At 38.4% G+C, this 19,538-nt stretch overlaps 1 protein-coding gene across 4 annotated transcripts in view; it reads right to left on the bottom strand.

Moving 5' to 3' along the window:
- The window catches only part of LOC105208462 (steroid receptor seven-up, isoforms B/C), a 31,936-nt gene extending 15,017 nt beyond the window's left edge, over positions 1-16,919 (bottom strand). The window contains exons 1-3 of one of the 4 annotated variants that reach the window (XM_029037737.2): positions 16,359-16,700; positions 15,071-16,206; positions 99-248 (exon numbers count right to left, since the gene is read on the bottom strand). In XM_029037737.2, coding sequence (XP_028893570.1) covers positions 99-248; positions 15,071-15,818 — 898 coding nt within the window. In that variant the 5' untranslated portion in view covers positions 15,819-16,206; positions 16,359-16,700. Of the gene's footprint in view, positions 1-98; positions 249-15,070 lie in introns of all 4 variants that reach the window. The other 3 variants (XM_029037738.2, XM_011178317.3, XM_029037736.2) reach the window with 3 other exon arrangements.
- Positions 16,920-19,538: the final 2,619 nt, after the last annotated feature.

The following is a 19,538-nucleotide window of genomic DNA, read 5'->3' as shown; positions in this document are numbered from 1 at the left end:
ACATGCAATTGTTCGTACTTTATTTATTGCATTTAATTTGAAATTAAAAACATATGAAACATATATAGGCAGAATGATTGGTTAAAATATTTGCTTACCTTCGCGTCGCATTCCCATTTTCAGGCACTTTCTTAAACGGCAATATTGACATTGGTTTCGATGATGCTGATCGATTGGGCAATTTCTGCTCCCCCTACACGAGTAAGTTAAGTTTCGTCGTACCGAGCGCTTGAAGAACGATTTACAGCCTAAAAAAAAGAAAAGAAAAACTTTGTTAAAAACCATAAAATTCATAATTCGGAAAACTTAAAATTATGAAAAGGCAGTAAAACACATAAAATAAATATTTCGACTTGCCTAGGCATCAGATTACTCTAAAATATCTGATTGCAATTTGAAGTAAAAGTTGAGTAAGTCCTGCTCTGTCAGACAACACAAGTAGATTAGTTAGGAAGTAATACTTCGAAGCAGATACTTTTCGGTAATATGTGAAAATAGGGAAAAGTCCTTAACTTTTCATCTGTTTAAGCCCTAAATGTGCCTTGTGAATTTCATTTAGTTGAAGCCTTACAATTTTCGCTCCGAGTTGCATTAGACACCACATAACAAACGAACAAGACAGAAAACTCCTTGAAAATTGAGAAACTAAAGTCTTGGAATCCTTTCGAAGCCATTTTGCTACGAGTTGCTCAACGATTATCTACTTTAAGGAAAATAAGCTGTAAAAACGTAAGGCGATTAAGCAAATGTAAGGGAATAAGCTTCGGAAATCACAAGTGAGTGTGCGCCGACTTTTGTGGTTTCTGGGCAGCCATTTCCCAGTTGACAACGCGGAAAATACGCAAGACTGCGCAAAACCCCGTCAACGCATTGTATGTGCTGCATTTCATTATTTGAAGGATGAATGGATCGTCGTTCATTCATCAAATATAGATAAATTTTATGAAAGTATCCATACATACAATTCGCAATGTGAATTTGCTATCAAGATCGTCTTGACCAAAGCTACTATACGACTCCATTAAGCCAGACCGGCATAGTACTAGCAGGATCCCTCCGCATAACAATAACACCATCTACAAAATAAAAATAACGTTTTTCGCGTTCCATTTGTGTGAAGTAGATCCGAATTGGTTAGCGACGAAAGTCACAATCGCGCTGACCAGCGGAAATATGACACTACTTCATCACTATTGCACTCTCGAACTATTTTCGACTGATGATTTGCTTTCTTAAGACCCGCTACTCATGTCCTTAATTATTTATAGGGCGAGACTGAATTGCCGAACGTCAACTTTACATGAATGCCCACAAGCAAATCCACCATCTGTTTACCAATTCCATTTCCCTATCATGCGGGCGTGCTTTCTTCTCTGCCATCTGAATTATCCATTGTTCTTTATCGTTATTTCAGATTACTATACTGCGCGGGCAGATCTTGAGCCGCAGTATCTGAATCTGCGGCGAGGTATCTTCATCAATAGGTATGAGCAATGCACCAGCAAACAGACACAGACGCACAAAAGCACAAGGAAGAAGAACTTCAGATGCTGCTCTGATATGTTGGGCGCATATGGGCAGTGCTGCACGTAATGCGCTAAAAGTTTAGAAATAATCAAATGAAAAAAAAAAATGAATTCAACACAACAAAACAGTAAAAGAGGTAAGCATCCGCAGCCAAGCTGTCCCGCTGCTCACATAGCTAAGAGAGTGTGCTCATTGCAAGGAAAAAACAAGGCGCGATGGCTATATGGCTTGGAAAAAATCGTGACTTAAGAAATATCGTTGTTTCGCGATCGTATGGATCGTTTATTGTTTGTACGTGTGCATCAAACGCTAGGAGCCGCGTGTGCGCTCAAAGCACCCCCACCTTCGCGGTGCTATATGAGCAATGTACTTACATAGGAAGTGCTACGTAGTTAACCCAACAGCTGATGCCGACACAAACATCCTGGCACGTATGAACATAAGCATATAGGTATACTACATTGTTTACAAGGCGAAGAGGCAAGCTTATGTAGTATTTAGTATGGATGTCTTGCTGGCTTTAACCAGCAAATAGCGAGCCCATATTGGAAATGATAGCGGGTTGTGCGCTGTGAAAGGGATAGTGCAAAATACCAGTTACCAGTATTTTGATGATGACTTTACAGCTTAAAAGGAATTTTATGAGGATCCACTATTGTTTGAGATATTGTGAGAAAAGTTTGTAAGTTTATGGCGAGTGAGAGAGGGTAGGAGTCACATATATGTATCTACATAGTAGGCAATCGTTTGCAATGCATAGGGAATAGGTTTACTGTTCTTTAAACAACAACATTTACATCTAAATTTTGGCATGTCATTACATACTCTCGGCATATTAACATCAATTGTTTTATTCCTTATTCACAATAAACCCTAGTCCTTCTTCAAACAAAGTGTCAGCGGTAATCGACAATCGGCAATAGAGGTCTTCAGATACATATGTTCAGATATGTGACGACACAAAATTAAGCTCACTTAAATAGTGACTTTGCATAACAGCCGATGAAGTTTCGTTTAACAAAAAATTCGTGATGCGTAGCCACCGCAGACAAAATCAATCGCTCACAAACAACATTTCTGGCAATGAGTAGTGGATCAGCCGACCAACTGCGTTGGTTTCGGTTGAATGTACATATTTCTGAGTTACATTTGGTTAATTGAATTCCATTAAAGGTAATTTTATAGGAGGCGTTAAGCCAAGAAACGTGTGCAGCAAGTTTGCCCATTAACGTGACTCGAAGGAATTGCACATTTTTAGGATGAAATTATTTTAGATGTTTAGCTTTTAGCTAACTGATTGAAGATATCGAAAATGATAGAATAACACCAGAGATAACGCACGAAATGCACCGTGGGCACTGTGGGGGTTATAGCCTTCTATGCTGCATTCGGTATTAAGTTCAGCCGGCTCAAACCTACAATTTCCATTTACCATTTCCCTAAATTAGTTTATATTGCGGTAATTTGGCCACAGTTAATGACAACTTCTCGAGTAGTTACCAAGAAAGTGTTCTACAAAAGGAGTATAAGTAGACAACAGTTTGCCACATAAATGTTGCATCATCATCAGCAGAATACCAAAACATGGCGCAAAGCAATAAAACTGTCAAAATCACTCAAAGCAACAAATAAACTTGTCCAAATGTGAAGGGAATCGCAAGATCAACAAAAAAGATATACCATACATGCTGCAGAAGGTCGAAAAAAGGATGTTAACAGGGTTCAGTTGTGATTTCCATTTAATTTCAGTGTTTTTGTGGTCGCACCGCTAACAATAAATGCAGCGACAACAACAACAACAAAGAGTACGAAAGCGACGCTTAGATGTCAACAGCTGATAAGAAGGCAGTAGAGTGGCCACGCATGGTAGTATCTGCAATGCTTTCCAAAGAAGCACAATATTGGTGTTTAATCTGTTGCTTTTGTTATTGTCATTACGATTATGTCGCAACCTACGAAGAGCGAATGCTCCTGGAATTTGGAGTACATCTTCAAAACCTGATCTCTCGTAAATAATTTTAAAAATAGTAGTTTTCAAAACTTTCAACCAGAATTTAGCCTACAACTGACTAAATATAAAAGTGTTTTATTACAACTTGCGACAATAACACAAGAGCAATTCCTCCACACGACATATCAACAATTAACGCATAAAACTTTGCTATTAAGTAATTGAACTTGGAGATGCTGAATTAACTGGTAGCGATTCGTGAGTATCGCGTATTTCGTGGAATTTTCAAAACTAGACGAATCGCTAGAGTTTAATTGCCTGCCGATTACTCTCACTCGCAAGAGTCGGGCCCGTGTGTAATCCCACCACTATGAAATTCGCTTAGCGCGACGACACCAATCGTCAATGGATGTCATCAATGGTGTTACAAGAATGTTCTCAAGCGATGTGGACTTACGGTCCATGACCATGGTACCGTGATCCGGTAATGAAAGTGTATATATTTTAGCACGCGCATGAGCACATGCAATAACGCTCTAAATGCATCGTGGCACAAATTAAAGCGTGAAATTGCTTGCGTCACAACAACAATACAAAATACTAATAATATTCCGAGCACCTCTCAGCAAGCATAATGCTAAACAAAAGCACTTACTATGTTTGTAGAACACGCTCAGAAAGATGTAGATGTAATCTCAGCTGTGGTCAACTTAAGTGGCAGATCAACAAAGTAGATCGCAACTATTGTAAGATGTAGCGGCAACAATTAAAAATTAATGTCACCGATTTTTCTTAGCAATCAATTTCCAATATTCAAAATAAAGAAGATTATGCCACGTTTGCAGGTTGCAAAGGATATATGTGTTCATGAATGCTCGAAGTCAAAACCCAGAGCTTATGGCCTGGAACTGATAATGATGTTGCCCCAATCAAAACCCAAACAGAAAAATGCCTCTACAGTTACGTCGTTGGTAATTAGCGCACAGCAGCAAATTCAATTTAACGTATAGAGGAGAGTGGCAAAACATCAGCATTATAGCGGTGCTTAACTAAGAACAATAACACAGAAAGAAAGGCAGAAACAACGGAGTGCCGCGCACGCGTTGTGAACACACTGCGCTTGCGCCACTCTACAGATATAGAGTATTATAAATAATAACGAGAACAACTGCACCGGCACTTGACTTCACCTACTCCCCCACATAAGGCATACCGCCACATTATTTGATACGAGTAATTGCCACATAAGTCTACTAAACTGCAGCCAAAGTAATTAGCAGTCGAGATTAATGCAGAAGGTAACTAAGCGACTAACACGGAAGCCGAATTTCACCGCGATCGTCGTAGCAATCATTATGCGGAATAGGCACCAAGTTGATAGGCAAGCATAAAGTCGTACACTGAAGTGCATACAATTTTCTTGTGGTAATTTTGTTGTGCATGTGATGTAACAGAAGACTTACTGCTTATGTGGTACTAGCAGAAAATCAATGTATTAGATTCAGCTTCGACTCAATTCAAGCAACACCTCTTAAGTTTTATTTTAGTTGTAAATAAAAAAAAATCAGAATTTATTGATTCAGGTAGAGACAATATCTGAGTATATATGTACATACACGTTATCAATAATACTGACCTTAAGGTCGTCTTACCCATTCTATATAAGAGACACATACGTAAAGTAAATATTCATATTATACAAGTAATATACACATAAATACATATGCATATTTGTCTCATTTTGCAGTTAATACTGGCTCCCGCTTCTTCCCTATCGCACATCGGTAAATGGAAGTGTGGAAAATGTTGTGATAGCATGACATATGAACGAGCATGAACTTAGCTAATTTAACGTCAAGTTAGTGAGGGAATAAATTCGCCGCAGGTAGTTAGGCATGAGAGATGTGCGATAGTTGTAACTATGTATGGCAACAACATTTGAAACAAACATATGGGAGGTATTGTTGATGTTGTTGTATTTGCACACTTGTAAGCGTTATTCGGCGCGACCTATTGTCTGATAATAACTGGAACAGATGGTATTACCAAGTTTTATCTTAGCCATAGCTGAGCTTAAACGTCAATCAGGCAGAAAAAAACTTTAGGAAACGTAACGGAAATGTGCCCTTTCGCTCATACTCATAAAATCGCTTTAGCTAATTAATATTTGAGTAATCTAACTTAAATGGGGGGCAGAAGCTCCGACACGGAATCCTTTTGAATTTGCTTTACACTTAGATAGATATGTATATACAGATGATTTTGAGCAAAGCGTTTCCAGTGTATCAAATGAAAACTTATAAGCAACAATAATCATTTTGTAAAAATGTAATTTTCGTTCGCTTAACATTCATAGCGAAACCGTGAATCATAGCGGCGCTCGCTCCAGTCATGCCAACCTTGGCGGCATAAAACTGACTTTTTAAGCGGGAGTATGGCCAATTTGAAAATGCGCTTAAGAACTTTCCACTTAAGTAAATCGAAAGCTTAAAGGTACAACTGCAACATCACTACGGAATGAATAAGAGACTTGCTCATACATATGTCTATTTACGCTTATGATTTGGCCGATCACCCTTCTATCCGCCAAGTTCTTTGCTAGCCGTAGAGCGTCTCACTGAAACGTTAGTTACGCTCATGCAATAAAATTCAACGAACTAAAGCGTTAAATCAGCAAAAGATGCAAGCAAACGAACGAACTGACGGACGGATGGAGTTGGGAATAGGTGGGCTGAGAGACTGTGGGACAGATAGATGGCTATGTGGCCACGTAGTGCGCAGATATCAGCCTTACTGAATACTATTCACACGGCATCCATACCGCACAGACTGAGCTGAGCTTACAGCGCGCGCGCACCGGAACGACAAGTACTATGGAGTGTATGCCCAAAGATGAGGTATGTGGCAGCCGCGTTGCCAGCACGGAACAAAGCATGAATTTGCAGGGGCGCGTGTGTGCAACTAAAAGCAATCGGAGACTAGTACAAAAAAAACACTAGGAGAATGAAGGAATGATATAGGAAAGCAAGCATGCAGCCATGCCAGACAATCGGCGCAAAATATGTACAAACAAATCTACAATGCTATCATTATCCAGGTGCCAAGTGAATGGACTATAGAAATAACAACAACAATAGATAGATACAGCAAAAACAATAATGGCTATTGGAGGAACAATAAATAGAATGAGATTTTTAACAACAGCAACAAGAACAACAATATTGGCATTCAGATAACCGATATACGGTGTATATGTATGCATGTACGTGTACATATAAGATAAAACAACAACTCCAATTGTAAGTACTCGTGGACATTGCCTTAGCTTCGTTCGCGGCCAAAGCAATAACAGCAAAATCATTGAGAAAAATCGAAAAGCATAAGTAACAGCATTTTTGATTCATGTGTTGTAACGCAGGGCGTTTGTATGCGATCGTGTGCAAATGTGCGTTGGATTTGGTTTTTAATATATCCTCAGCTATAGAGTAACAGCACCATACAAGGCCCACCAAACTTGGTTTACAAATGTACGGGAAACTCCTTCCAACTGTTCGAGCATGGGCTGTGTGGAAGCGCAGGCAAGCAGAGTGTCATGGTGCGATATTAGATAGATGCAATCAAATATGGCAAATCGAAATTAAACAGTTAAAATTCACAGAAAATGCTTCAATCGAAAGGTGAGTGAGAGGAAACAAATGAAAATCGGATTTATTTAAGTTCTTTTCGAAAGAATAAATGGCAATAAATGTGTACAAAATGAACACTGAAGCGCACAAATTATCTTAACCAAATTACCAAATAAAAATTCGATGAGCATAGATATATACAAATGTATGCATGTAAATATAATCAAAAAGCTAGCAGGATAAGTTTTGCTTCAAATATCCAAAAGTATTACACATTTTCATTGTTGAAAATTTAAGGTGATATTAGTTTACAATATCACTTAGGGTTAGCATCCTGACATTTTGACCGAATCGTCTTAATTGCCCAGCGATTGTGGCTAATGCAAACCAAGTGAAGCAGCAATATCACTTGGTAGTGAGTGAGTATTGCAACAATGAATATGGAGTAAAGTCTCCATCGATCACAAGTCGAAAACAGTTGCACTAAATAACCAGGCAGACGCCAACCGTATGTATGACGTTAAGTACAGCAGTCAAATAGTAGGTGGTATCGCTTTTGCTGTTGTTGTATTGTGGTATTGTAGCTCGTGCAACGCGACGACCCAACGTGCAATAATTAATTAAACCGTTATATTACACAAAAGTTTGTGGCGATTCGGGAGTAGCTGAGCAAGAAAACGATCACGACTTGTTGCCATAGACTATTTTCTCAAAGCACCCAGTGAGGTGACAGTGTCGGCTACGAATCGTGCCCAAGAGGGTTTGTCTTCTCGCGATATAAAAAGTAAAAATCATTTTAAGATCTGTTTTCAGAAGTTCTAAGCTTCAGTTCAGGTCGATTACTGTATTTGTTGTTGCTATGCTATTTGTTCTACAAGCTCGGTTAAATGACTACAATGTACGAGGAAGTATCAGTGCAGTGGAGGTTCGATGCTTTCGCGGCTGCGTTAGTTTTTGCCTGGCGTCACTGTTATCGCGCCTGTTTCTCCTTCAGTCTCGATTGTGGGTCTGTGTTATTGTTATTGCATTACTGTTGTCGCAGACTGTGCTTTTTTATTGTTATATTGTTTGTTGTCGATATTTCGGGTTTCATTCTACATTGGCAATTATTTGGTTCTGTTTGATGATTGGGGGTTGGGCCGGGGGTCGGACTCAATTTAAAGTAATTTTGTGTGTTACTTTTCGAGTTACCATAGCTAATCAACAGTTTTTCGTAATGTTCTTAATGATGGCCAATATTTAATTAGCGGCGTTGTTGCAACGGGAATTTAACTTAAATATTTTCCCACGCTCAATAAAAGTTAACATTTGCAAATAAAACCGGCTGAAGAAATGGAAAGCGGTTGACGCATGGTATTTGAATTCACTATTTCGAAAGGCAATATTGCACTATTTCCACAGGGTTCCTTACTTTACCAATTTCGCACTTACGCAATTCAAAATACAATACGTTCTAATAAAGCAACTAAATTGTTTGTACTTATGCAGGCAAACGTCACGAATATACTACATACTTATGTATGGAAGTAGAAGTGGAGCTAAACTTTGCACATGCGCTCGCAACTCGGAAATGGCCTCAAGCCCGCAAGGCAATCATATATTTTGCAATGCATTATACTTATGGTAAATACACTTACATAACATTGTTACAGACATACAAGCATTGACGTTAATTGATAAAAGTGTAAATAATTATTAAAATGCAACGGAATTTTCCCAAAAGCAACATAGAAACGACATCAAAGTAATATGCACAATTTTGTAGAGTATTCTGAGCACTACAGTGTCTCAGGCAGCGATCGGGAGTGTGCATTGACTAACAACATTGCATATGTACATACATACGTGGCGCTCAAATGGAAAAGTGGGGACCATGCAAAAGGCAAAGCGAAATGTATATGAGTGATGGCCGCGCAGCACACGGAATTAAAACGAACAATAAATCAGCTACTTAGTAGCTGACGCTTTGCCGCTGCGCCATTTAGTTGGCAGTGTCGTCTGCCAGCGACGCATGCGTGCCATTGCAACGAGGGAAAAATTGTCAACTGGCGCAGACGAAAGCCATTATTTGTTGGTGGCTTCATTTCTGATGCGATGAGAATGTTTAACATTAATAATTTTATGCATTTGAAATTAATAGAAAATATCAATGACAAGCGACATAGATAGTAAATTGTCATACAACTCCTTTGTTATATCCAAAAGAAATTATTCAACCCAGCGAGCCAGTGAGTATGGAACAAGCCTTCTAATATCAGGAGTAAAATACTGAATAGCCCCGAAATATAAACGCGAGACATTCATCAACGAAATGTTGCAAGTAAAATTATTATTAATAACAGTAAACAAGCTGAAAGGGGCAAATAATATAGTCAATGGCAACAAGTTCCCACGTTCGACAATTAAAGCGTTCCCTAAGGCATGCTGGTGCAGAAGCGCGACTCCGTTAATTTAATCACGTGCGGCCAATAGGCAATGCCACGCCACTGACGACGAGTTACCGTACGCCCTACAACTTCTTGCAAGATATGCTGATGTTTTGGTACTTTTAGTTAGTTTGACTGTTGAATCGTCATGCAAGTCGACGACCGAATGGGCTCACTCCTCCTGCTTTGACCGTGGAGACCGCGGATGTTGCAGTGCGCCATATGTGCGGCTGTTTGATTGTGTACTAGGGATTTTTAATATTATGTAGTTTAATATTGTCGGTTTATATTATGTTTAATTCGAAAATTGTCCAACAACTTGTGTGGCCTTTTAATTAAATCCATTGTAGACCGTAATCGCTAATTTTGTGTGCTCTGTGAGTTGTTATCAATGACTTAAAAGAGGACTGGAATATACCTCTCAGTTTGTATTAATATTCTACATATGCTTAAATTTGACGGAAATATGTTCGTCATTATTACTGGTTCACAAATGGGAAATATCATAATTGCTTGACTTTATCTACTAACTGGTAAGTAGCCTCATTCTGGTAAGTGTTCTCTTTTTATTAACTGAACTTTATTGACCATGAATCATGATTCCAATGGGAGGCCGAGCATAGGTGGGCTTACAAACTTATTTTATTTCAACTATAATATATTTTGCTTTATTTTTGGAACAAATTCCTTGTGATAAATAAATTATGCTTGAATTTAAATGTACTGAAAACAAAAGTGGAAACAAAAGTCATTTTATGACAAATTAAGAACGTAAGAGGTAGTGACATGTTTTGGCTTTCACAGAATGTTGAACTACGGCGCTCTCGTCCTGCCATCCACTTGTCATATTAGTACTCGTGCATCCACGTTAAAACAGTTGCGTCTAAACTTACCAAAGTCGACTTTTGCTTTCTTTCGCCCTTTTACAAGATATTCGCATATTTTTTATTGTTATCTTTATTCTTGCGATTTGCCTTTTTGCTTTCTGTAGGCAAAAACTGTGTGTATCTTCTTCGGTGACTTATTATTTGGTCGTTAACATGCTCATGACAATGCGTCCCGCCCCCTTAATGTATGCACATCTTCTCATTGTGCTCATGTTCGTCCGATTGCCTCCGTCTGTCTGTCTGGGCATATAAAGCAGCATTTCATTTGGATTTATTTCAATACAAAAAAATTCCACAAAGACATCGTAATGCTGATACTTTAACGCTCGCTGCCTTCGTTGCGGATATCTCGCAACTCTTAACGCAGGAAAACCAATGCAACTTATAGTCGATAGAGCTTCGCTATTTTGGCAGAACGATTTATCAAAATTTGTTATGCTTATGCAAAACATAAGTTAAGACTAAATACATACATAACAAGTAAGGTTTCAGATTTAAGATTCCCTTTGCGGCGGTTGAAAACAACAAAATGCTGTTTACGATATTTTGGAATATAATGCAATAGGTGTTTCATAGAACTTATCATTTTTGAGAGAAACATGAAATTCTAGCAAACCACAAAATTTCGAATTATTGCTTGCCTGGAGCACATCAGGGGATGAGAAAAGAAAGCAGAGTTATATCAGAAATTAAAATATTTTTACAGCATCTTTCGGTTAACTACATAAACCATACAATCTGCAGTAATAAATAGGCGTTGTTGTATACCTCATTGCAATATTTACTTTTTGCTGGCTCTTGGTTATCTGTTGGGGTTTTCCCATTTATTTGCTTTCTTATAAAATACTTAAATGGTTCGTCCACTACATGCTACATGATATGTATGTATGTTAACGCCAATCAGTGTTTTCGCACATGATCAGATACTACGCCTCAGTTAAACCTCGCGCATGAAAATTATTTGAACATCGGTATGTACACATGTATATGATTTATGTGATGTTTCGTTAAAGCTCAACAAAAGTGCTCAAATTGGAATTCATAATAAATGAAATGAAAATTACGAAAAAATCGGTAAATCAACCTACAAGTGATACAATGTGGAGAACAAAGGCGCCAACATTCAAAACATATATTTGCCATTTCCAACACTTTTGATTTTCATTAATTTGGGCTAATATTAATGATACACGATATTTACAAAATTTACTATAAATACAAATAAACACATTAGATTTGAACGCGCACGCTATTGGGTTTAAGGTCTATAGTATAGATAATTTTGATGAAGGTGTGGGATTGTTTACGAAAAGTATACGAATGTATGTTGATGTGGTCAGTGAGTTTTTAAGGTTTTGGTGACGATTTTGGGGCGCTTCCATGAAACACTCCGCGCTCGTTCACTCGAATGCTGTTGTTGATAAGTTTTCTTAATGGGCGATATAGAAGTATGAAGTACCCTACTGGCTTTCTTCTTTCCGCCTAAAAAAAATAATTATGAAAAAAGTGAAATCCGTTTATCTTCATAGGAGAACAACAGCACGTCTCCCCATCTATTCCTACATGTCCTTTCGCAATAGACACCGTCTCCGGCGCGACTACTCAACTGATCTCAGCGCTTTTACGGTACAGTGTATCCATCACCGCTGCAATTTTCATTTACGTGCGCTTATGTGCTTATATTTGCCAGATATCTGTGGGTACTTTTAAAAGAAATCGCGTTTGCCACAATTAATCTTCTTGTATGAGCATGTCGGTAGATTGGTATGAATCTATATACATATATATTTGTGTGTATGTATGTAAATTCACATGCACATTTAAGAAAAGCCAGTTGGGCTAGGTGGCAGAGAATGAGGCAGCGTAGCAGTAAGGTTTCATCGTCTTGCGCCGTGATGGGGATGGCTTGGCATGACATGAAAGCATTTGAGGTGTGCAAGCAGCAGACGTATAACAGCATAGGTACAACAAAAACCAAAACAAGAACAACAGATGTAGTAACGGGCACTGACTGGCCATATGAACGTTTGAACATGCACATATCTACACAAATGGCATGACTAGGCCAAACATAAGCTCTGAGGAACATACAAAGAATTCACAAAAACAGCAAAAAATACGACGGGATCTTTATGCTGTTCACATAGATTAGGGAATACCTGTGTGGTGGACAAGAAACCGAAATGAATACGCATACGAAGTAAACTGTGCAAATCTGGCTCATGGTGTTATCGGTGGTAAATATTCAGAAGTTTGCCGGAATATACATATTTCAGATTCTATTAAAAAGTTTTCGAGATATTCTTGAAATTCCCAAAGTGATTACCAATTTAGGCACGATGATCACATAATCTCATTTAATATTTGAAGAAATGTTTTACTCAGATTGCTACTTATACTTATTGGTATTTGCAAATCCATAGCCGTTGGCGAAAACTGCTCTGCTGTGTGAAATCATAGAAACGCAAACTTCGGTTTGTAAGAGCGCATAACTTTTGCAAAAAATACATATCTAAACGCTCATGTCCCAACGATGACTGAGGCAATAACTGCTTACAGCTTGCTATCAACTGGCGATCTTATTGTATGCACTTCGCGTAAGTGTTAAGAATTGCCGCGGCATCCGCGCGTTCTGCTCAGCTCTTCATTTTGTGTTGAGTAGAGTTCCGCTAGTACGTGTTGCGCGCGATATTGTTGCTCTTTCGAGATATGAGCCAGAAAATATATAAAGATACATTAAAGATGATTGCTATCAGCTCTGGCATATCTTGGAAAACCTCTTATGAAGAAGGAGAAGAACAACAACAACAGCAAATATGCTTTACTATGTAAAAAGAGAACACTCCAAAAGCGTATTATACTCTCTCTTCCTCACTAGATAGACTTAGTTGAAGGTATTTCTTTAACTTGAAAATGGTTGTTTCTATATTTTTATGAAGAATATACCTGTCGCCCCTCCATATCTTTTTTTATTTCTATGTAATTAATAATGACTTCTTCAGTATTCATTGTCCTGCTGATCTGCAGCTAGGTGACACTCATAATGTTTACAACATGGCAAGCGGAGAGAAGTGGGCTACATTTACATATGTATGCATGTATATACGCTTGTTCATTCGTCCGTTTGTTCTCCTTCAGGTTTTTTTTTTCGAACGAAGGCGAGCACTTAAGTGTATAATTTGCTTGTTTGCAGAATAATTGCTTTTGAAAAATTACAATTATCTAGATATGAATATGAGACATTCGTGAACTTAGGGCCGCGAATAGTTTAAGCTTAAGCTTTGTGCTGGAAACTGTGTGTTTATTCGCGAAGCAGGCGGGCTGACTGCTCAACAGCGTGGTTGGTAGCTGGTCGCCCGACAAATGGCTCTGTCTTCTTATCTTATCGGCAAATCTATTGTTAGTATGTGAGTTAGCGGAGATAACTGCGGTTCTACCGATTGTGCGACAGAAATGTGTATGCTATTAGTCTCACTTTGATTGCGTTTATGTTTATACTTTCAGACCCATGCGTATTCACATGAATAGATAGTTTTCTAGGCAATCGCTGCTAGTTGAAGCGAAGTAATTTAACAGTAATTTACATACGCTTTTATAAATTGAAGCAGAATTTCGAAATGAATCCACAACGGTTAAACATAACTTAACATGCTTAAAAACGCACAAAATGTTTTGTATTGTTATTTAGTAACATTCGTGATTTCCGAAATTAATCAATCTGTGCAATAACTGATCAGTTATTCAATCACTACTTGTTATTTTTATTGTAGTCGACCAAGGCTTTCGCCAACTCATCAAACTCTCATAATTCACCTGAACTGTCAAAAATCACCGAAAGCGGCAGGCACGCTTCTCAACATCAGCAACAATGGAACAGCGCCGCAATTGCGGCCCCCTGTATGATGCCAAGTATTCCCGCTTCACGTTTACGACTAGCCATTGAGCTATCAAACTATCAACCTAAACAAATGCCTGGTTTCCGTCGTCCGTCCATTGGAGGGTTTCTGTTTGGTCATCATCGCGAGCGTGGCAGCTTACACACGTTTGTACATCTGTACTACCATGCGGCGAAGCAAACCGCAAGTCTGGTCGCGCTTACCAGTACTTTGCCGATTTGCAACGTTCAACTATTTGTTAACTATTTTAACAAAATAGAGAAAAATAACGCTAAAGTTATGAATAGTGTGTACCCGCCCGTAATGACTCCGCATTTACTCAAAAGCACAGCACACATCTAGATTTTGATAGCCGCATTTTCAAGGGATTCTGCTCATTTATCGGCCTATGATCTATTGCTCAGTTCGATTTTTTGCGAATCTGTTGAACTCTGGCAATTAAAACATTGTTGTATTATGTTACATACACACGTTTGTCATATTGGATGACATTTTTTGATTTGCGATTTGGAAATTTTTTTCTATTTCGGTGTCAACGAATGTGTAATGTTGGATGCGTGATGCGGTGTGCCGATGCATGTTTATATTTCAAATCTATGAGCAATCATAGTGTATCAAAGTGAAATAGTAAGATACACGTTTTAATTTAAATCAAATGTAATCGTCATAAACATTTATTTAATTTAAATAATCATATCTGATATTATATTAACATAACCTAAAAACTATGTATAATTCGAAATATGCGATCACTTACCTTCGCAGGTGAATTGGCCATAGTGTTTGCCGGAGCTCTTGTCTCCGCACACCACACACTCGATGTTTTGTTTGCAGTCCATATTCTGTTTGGAGTCGCCGTTACTTCCCTGTGAATGTAAACTATTCGCCTGGGAACTAGGCGTTGTGCTGCCACCGCCGCCCCCGCTATTTCCTCCACCGCCTGCTGTACTGCCTGCGCCTAAGCAACTTGATCCCGTCTGTTGGCCTTTGATCATGACTCCCAATTCTTGTCCATGGTTTTGTTGAGCAACCGCGGCGTGATGCACTGCCGCTGCATGGTGGGCTGCTGCACTGGCCGCTGCTGAAGCCGCCGTCAGGCTGGAGAGATCCTCTTTGATTGCGTGGTGACCACTTTGGTTGTGTGTATTTGACTGACCGCCGGCACCCGTCAATGCTGAAATGTCCTGCTTGATACCGGCCGACTGTTGGCTGGCAACGCTGGATGGAGTTGTGCCGCCGCCAGTACCCACAGAGCTACCACCTGCACCTGCTGTACCGGGCAGAGAGCCAGGTCCAGCGGAAGCGTGCAGATGACCGCCGAGGTTGGGATCATGCCATGCAGAGGGCGGTGGAACGCCCAGCGCCATAGACCGGGGTAGGCCGAGATCGAAGGCGGACAGCTCTGCACCGGACTGTGGTCGAGGATTAAAGAAACCAGGAGCAGTGGATGGTGATGCGCACATGACACCGCCACCATACACGCTCAATGAATTGTGAGTGATCATTTTGGCGGCTTGCGGGGTGTAAGAAGGAAATGAAGTATGCACTTTGCAAATATCCCGTCAATAGTAGACGGGACGATACCGTTTGACTGGCTGAACCAGACTATGTATTTTAGCTAGTGTATGTTAGCGCGTTTATTCGCAATGCGTAATTTTTGTATAATACTTATTTTATCTTCAGAAAATTAAACACGTAAAACTTCTGAAATGTTTAATTCAATGATAATTTTCTTAAATCTTGTTTTGCTATTTGTAAAAATATTTTTTAGCCAGCATTCATTTTTTAATGATTAACTTTTCACAACACTCATAAATATTTTTCACTTTATCATTATTTGCGGTTGGAAAAGATTTTCTTGCGAACACTTTTTATAGATAACGGGTTGCTGCACTGGAAAACACACCAAAAAATAAATAAAGACTTTTTTGCTTAAATATTTTGAATCACAATTCGCGCGTATTTTTTGAATTTCTTAAACTTATATATTCGATTAACTTGAATTATTTAGAAAATATCTTCAATTTAGTTCGATTGTCACACACTTTGTATAACTTGAGATATTCTCCTTCTTGTCATAACTACGCAAGTAGATATAAGAATAACTTCATTCAGAGATTCGAAAGATATGCGCGTCATGCGAACTTAAAACTTTTTGCTGTTTTCGTAAGGCCTTTTAGAGCCTGACTGGCAAAACATTCGTGGCAAAAGGTACACGACCCGACCCGACTCGACCGTTTCGACCTAACGACACATCACACAAATCTCTCATTCCACCACTCAAAGCTACCACATTGCCACCACGAGCACAATATAAAACACACTGACGCAGAGCTCTGAGCGAAGATAAACAACCATACGCCAAGTCAACAGCAGTAATGCTGCTAGCCCCAGTCAACCACCCTGAAATCTAAATCGTGCCTTCATTAGTCTGCACTGCTCGCACTCTCGCCGTCAGATAATAACCGCTTTTGAGTGGAAGTTGCACGCCGCCTCGCTCACTCGCATGACACTGAGACTGGGCGGCGCAGATGTGCCAGAGGTGGTGTTGTTTGTAGTAGTATAAGCGATTTCGTGGCCTATGTCTGCGCTCTATGGCCGGGCAAGACCCCCAAAGTGTTTGGTAGAGTCGACACATCCATTAGAACTCACTCGCCGTGTGTTTGGTGTTGGGTATTCAGAGCAGTTGGGAGACATGGCATTTTCACTCCACTCACACCAGGTGGGAGAGCTCGTAGACATGTTTATTATACTTTTTCTTTCGTTTATTCGAGTTTTCGAATTGAGAGTTGTGGTATGAGTACATTAGTTTGTTTGGTTTGTGTGAGATAGAGTTCGCCATAGAGCGGTGCAAAGAGTAAGGCCTGCATTAAACTCATTTTTCTTATTAGTACATTTACTTCGTATCTGTTAGCTGGCTTTTTGCGTTTTAAATATACCGATTGCCAGTTGTTGTTGTTCCAGCTACTTGAATACTTTAAGTGCGTTTGGTACTGTTGCTGTTGTTGCTGCAACATCTTTCCATTTTTTCCATTAATCGCAATAAGCACAAAACAATAAGAAAACGATAAGCAAAAAGTATTGTTCGCTCGATAAGAGCAGAAAAAACACTTAAAGCGAAAAGCTCCACTCCACTTCACTAAATCCCTCCCCAAATTTTTTAATGACTTTGTGTGATAGTTCGTTCTACTTTACTGGCCGTGTTGATGTGTTTGCTTCTCCCTGCGATCACTGGTTGTAACGTGTGTGTTTTAGACAGCATAAGCATTAGCTGCTCGCTTTTGGTTGGTTAATTTATGTAAATGCCGTTAACCAGTCCAATACACAAACAACTCATAGCCATATCTTTGAACATTTACATATGCACACATTACATTTCACTACTTCAAATGAAATTAAATATATTGAAATATTATTATACTATATGTACATATATATATGTACATACATACATATGCACATGTGCCAAGTTTTCCATTCAGTGCGGGAAAGCAACATTTTGATATAAAAAATAGAATAATTAAAAATGAGAAATGTCCTCACTTCTTCTTAAATGAATTGTGCATGTATAAATATATCTTTAATATTAAAACTGAATATGCATACATATATACACATAAAATCTCGAATCTAATTTGACAAAAATGTCATCTAATCAGCATGGTATAAAAAGCCTAATCCATACGTTGTCAACAGAGTTCCAATTAGATTTTTGAACTCTTACCATCATTAGCTTCTGGGATTTATTTAATCACTCCTGACTTGGGTTTCTAGCACTATTAATGAAATTAAGATATCGAAAGTTCAACGATTTTAGAGAGACAATTAGGATAAGACAAATATTCGTAGAATACAAGTAGGAATGATCATTACCAAATTTATATGTGCATATAGTCTAGTTTTCTACATTGACATTTGTTTTCAAATCGTGGTCTAATACGCTCTGCGGATAATCGAATTACTGTTAGAATGACTCTAGAGCTTAAATCCTATTAGCCTAACAATTTGTACGTTCTAACTAATTCAATGTTATATTAGCAATGAAAATTAGTTAGCCATGTAAGGCTTCTGTTAATTTTAACTATGGCATTTGGTTCACTCTAACCGTCTACTTTAACGCTGCCCATTGGAGAAACTAGGCCTTACTAGAGTAGACTTGATTCACAGTAATTGGATTTTTGCGCGACTATTGTTATACTATGTGAGTATAAGATTATCTATGTACATATGTATATGGAAATATGCGTATGTACAAGGAAATTCATGAGAGTCTGATCTGACAAAAAACTTATTAATATATTTTCTATTATTATATTTTATTAACTGAAAGAAAATAATATGTAAATTGAAAACAATCCAGCCCATATACAATTACAGTGGAACTTCCATAAGTCGAACTTCTATAACTCGAAAATCTCCATAACTCGAGCTTTGTATTGACAATAGCGTTTATAAATCAAATTTCATACAAATTTCTTTCCATAACTCAAACTTCCTTAATTCGAAGATCTCCATAACTCGAACTCTTGAAATGTCAATAGTTGTCATATGTCATACAAATCTCCTTCCATAAATCGAACTTTTCGACCAGGGCATAATAGAAAATTTAAAATTTTACTATCGAGGCACAATTTTAAAAATGTCCCTTTATATCGTATGGAGGTGAATAAAAAGTATTTAAAAAAAATTTTATGCGAAGTGTATAAATCATTATTTTACAGCTTTTTGAAAAATTTATGTTTTACTGAAAATTTCTATAAATCGAAGTTTTTTTGTGGATTATGGTGATTCGAGTTAGAGAAGTTCCACTATGTATGTATTTACGTAAAGAATACAAGATTTGTACTCTGCTAAAAGTCGTGGAGGACAGTGGAACGAGGTACTTACCAAACTTTTTCTCAAAGACCTCGATCGATTTTTATTCTTTTAGAATGAAAGCGGAAAGGCACTTAAACTGGGAGGTACTTAAGCGGGGATCACTGTATATGTAGCCAGTTATATGTTTATAACTTTCAGAAATGCAAGCCGTTTTCGAGTCCAATTGACAGCTCAGAGGGCAAATACTGGTAATAACACTTTGCTCTACATTGCAAAATGTCACATTTTACATATTTACTGTATGGCTGCGCTTCTTTTAGTGGACGAAAAGTGCCACTCGCTCCAAGTAAAAAGTCAGAATATTTTCACTGAGTCAGCGCTGAACCCATTTAATCGTATTGGATGAT

Source organism: Zeugodacus cucurbitae, chromosome 2, assembly GCF_028554725.1.
Source record: "Zeugodacus cucurbitae isolate PBARC_wt_2022May chromosome 2, idZeuCucr1.2, whole genome shotgun sequence".
Lineage (NCBI taxonomy): Eukaryota > Metazoa > Arthropoda > Insecta > Diptera > Tephritidae > Zeugodacus > Zeugodacus cucurbitae.
Note: the sequence above shows the minus strand (reverse complement) of the source record. Positions and strands in the feature narration are given on the sequence as shown.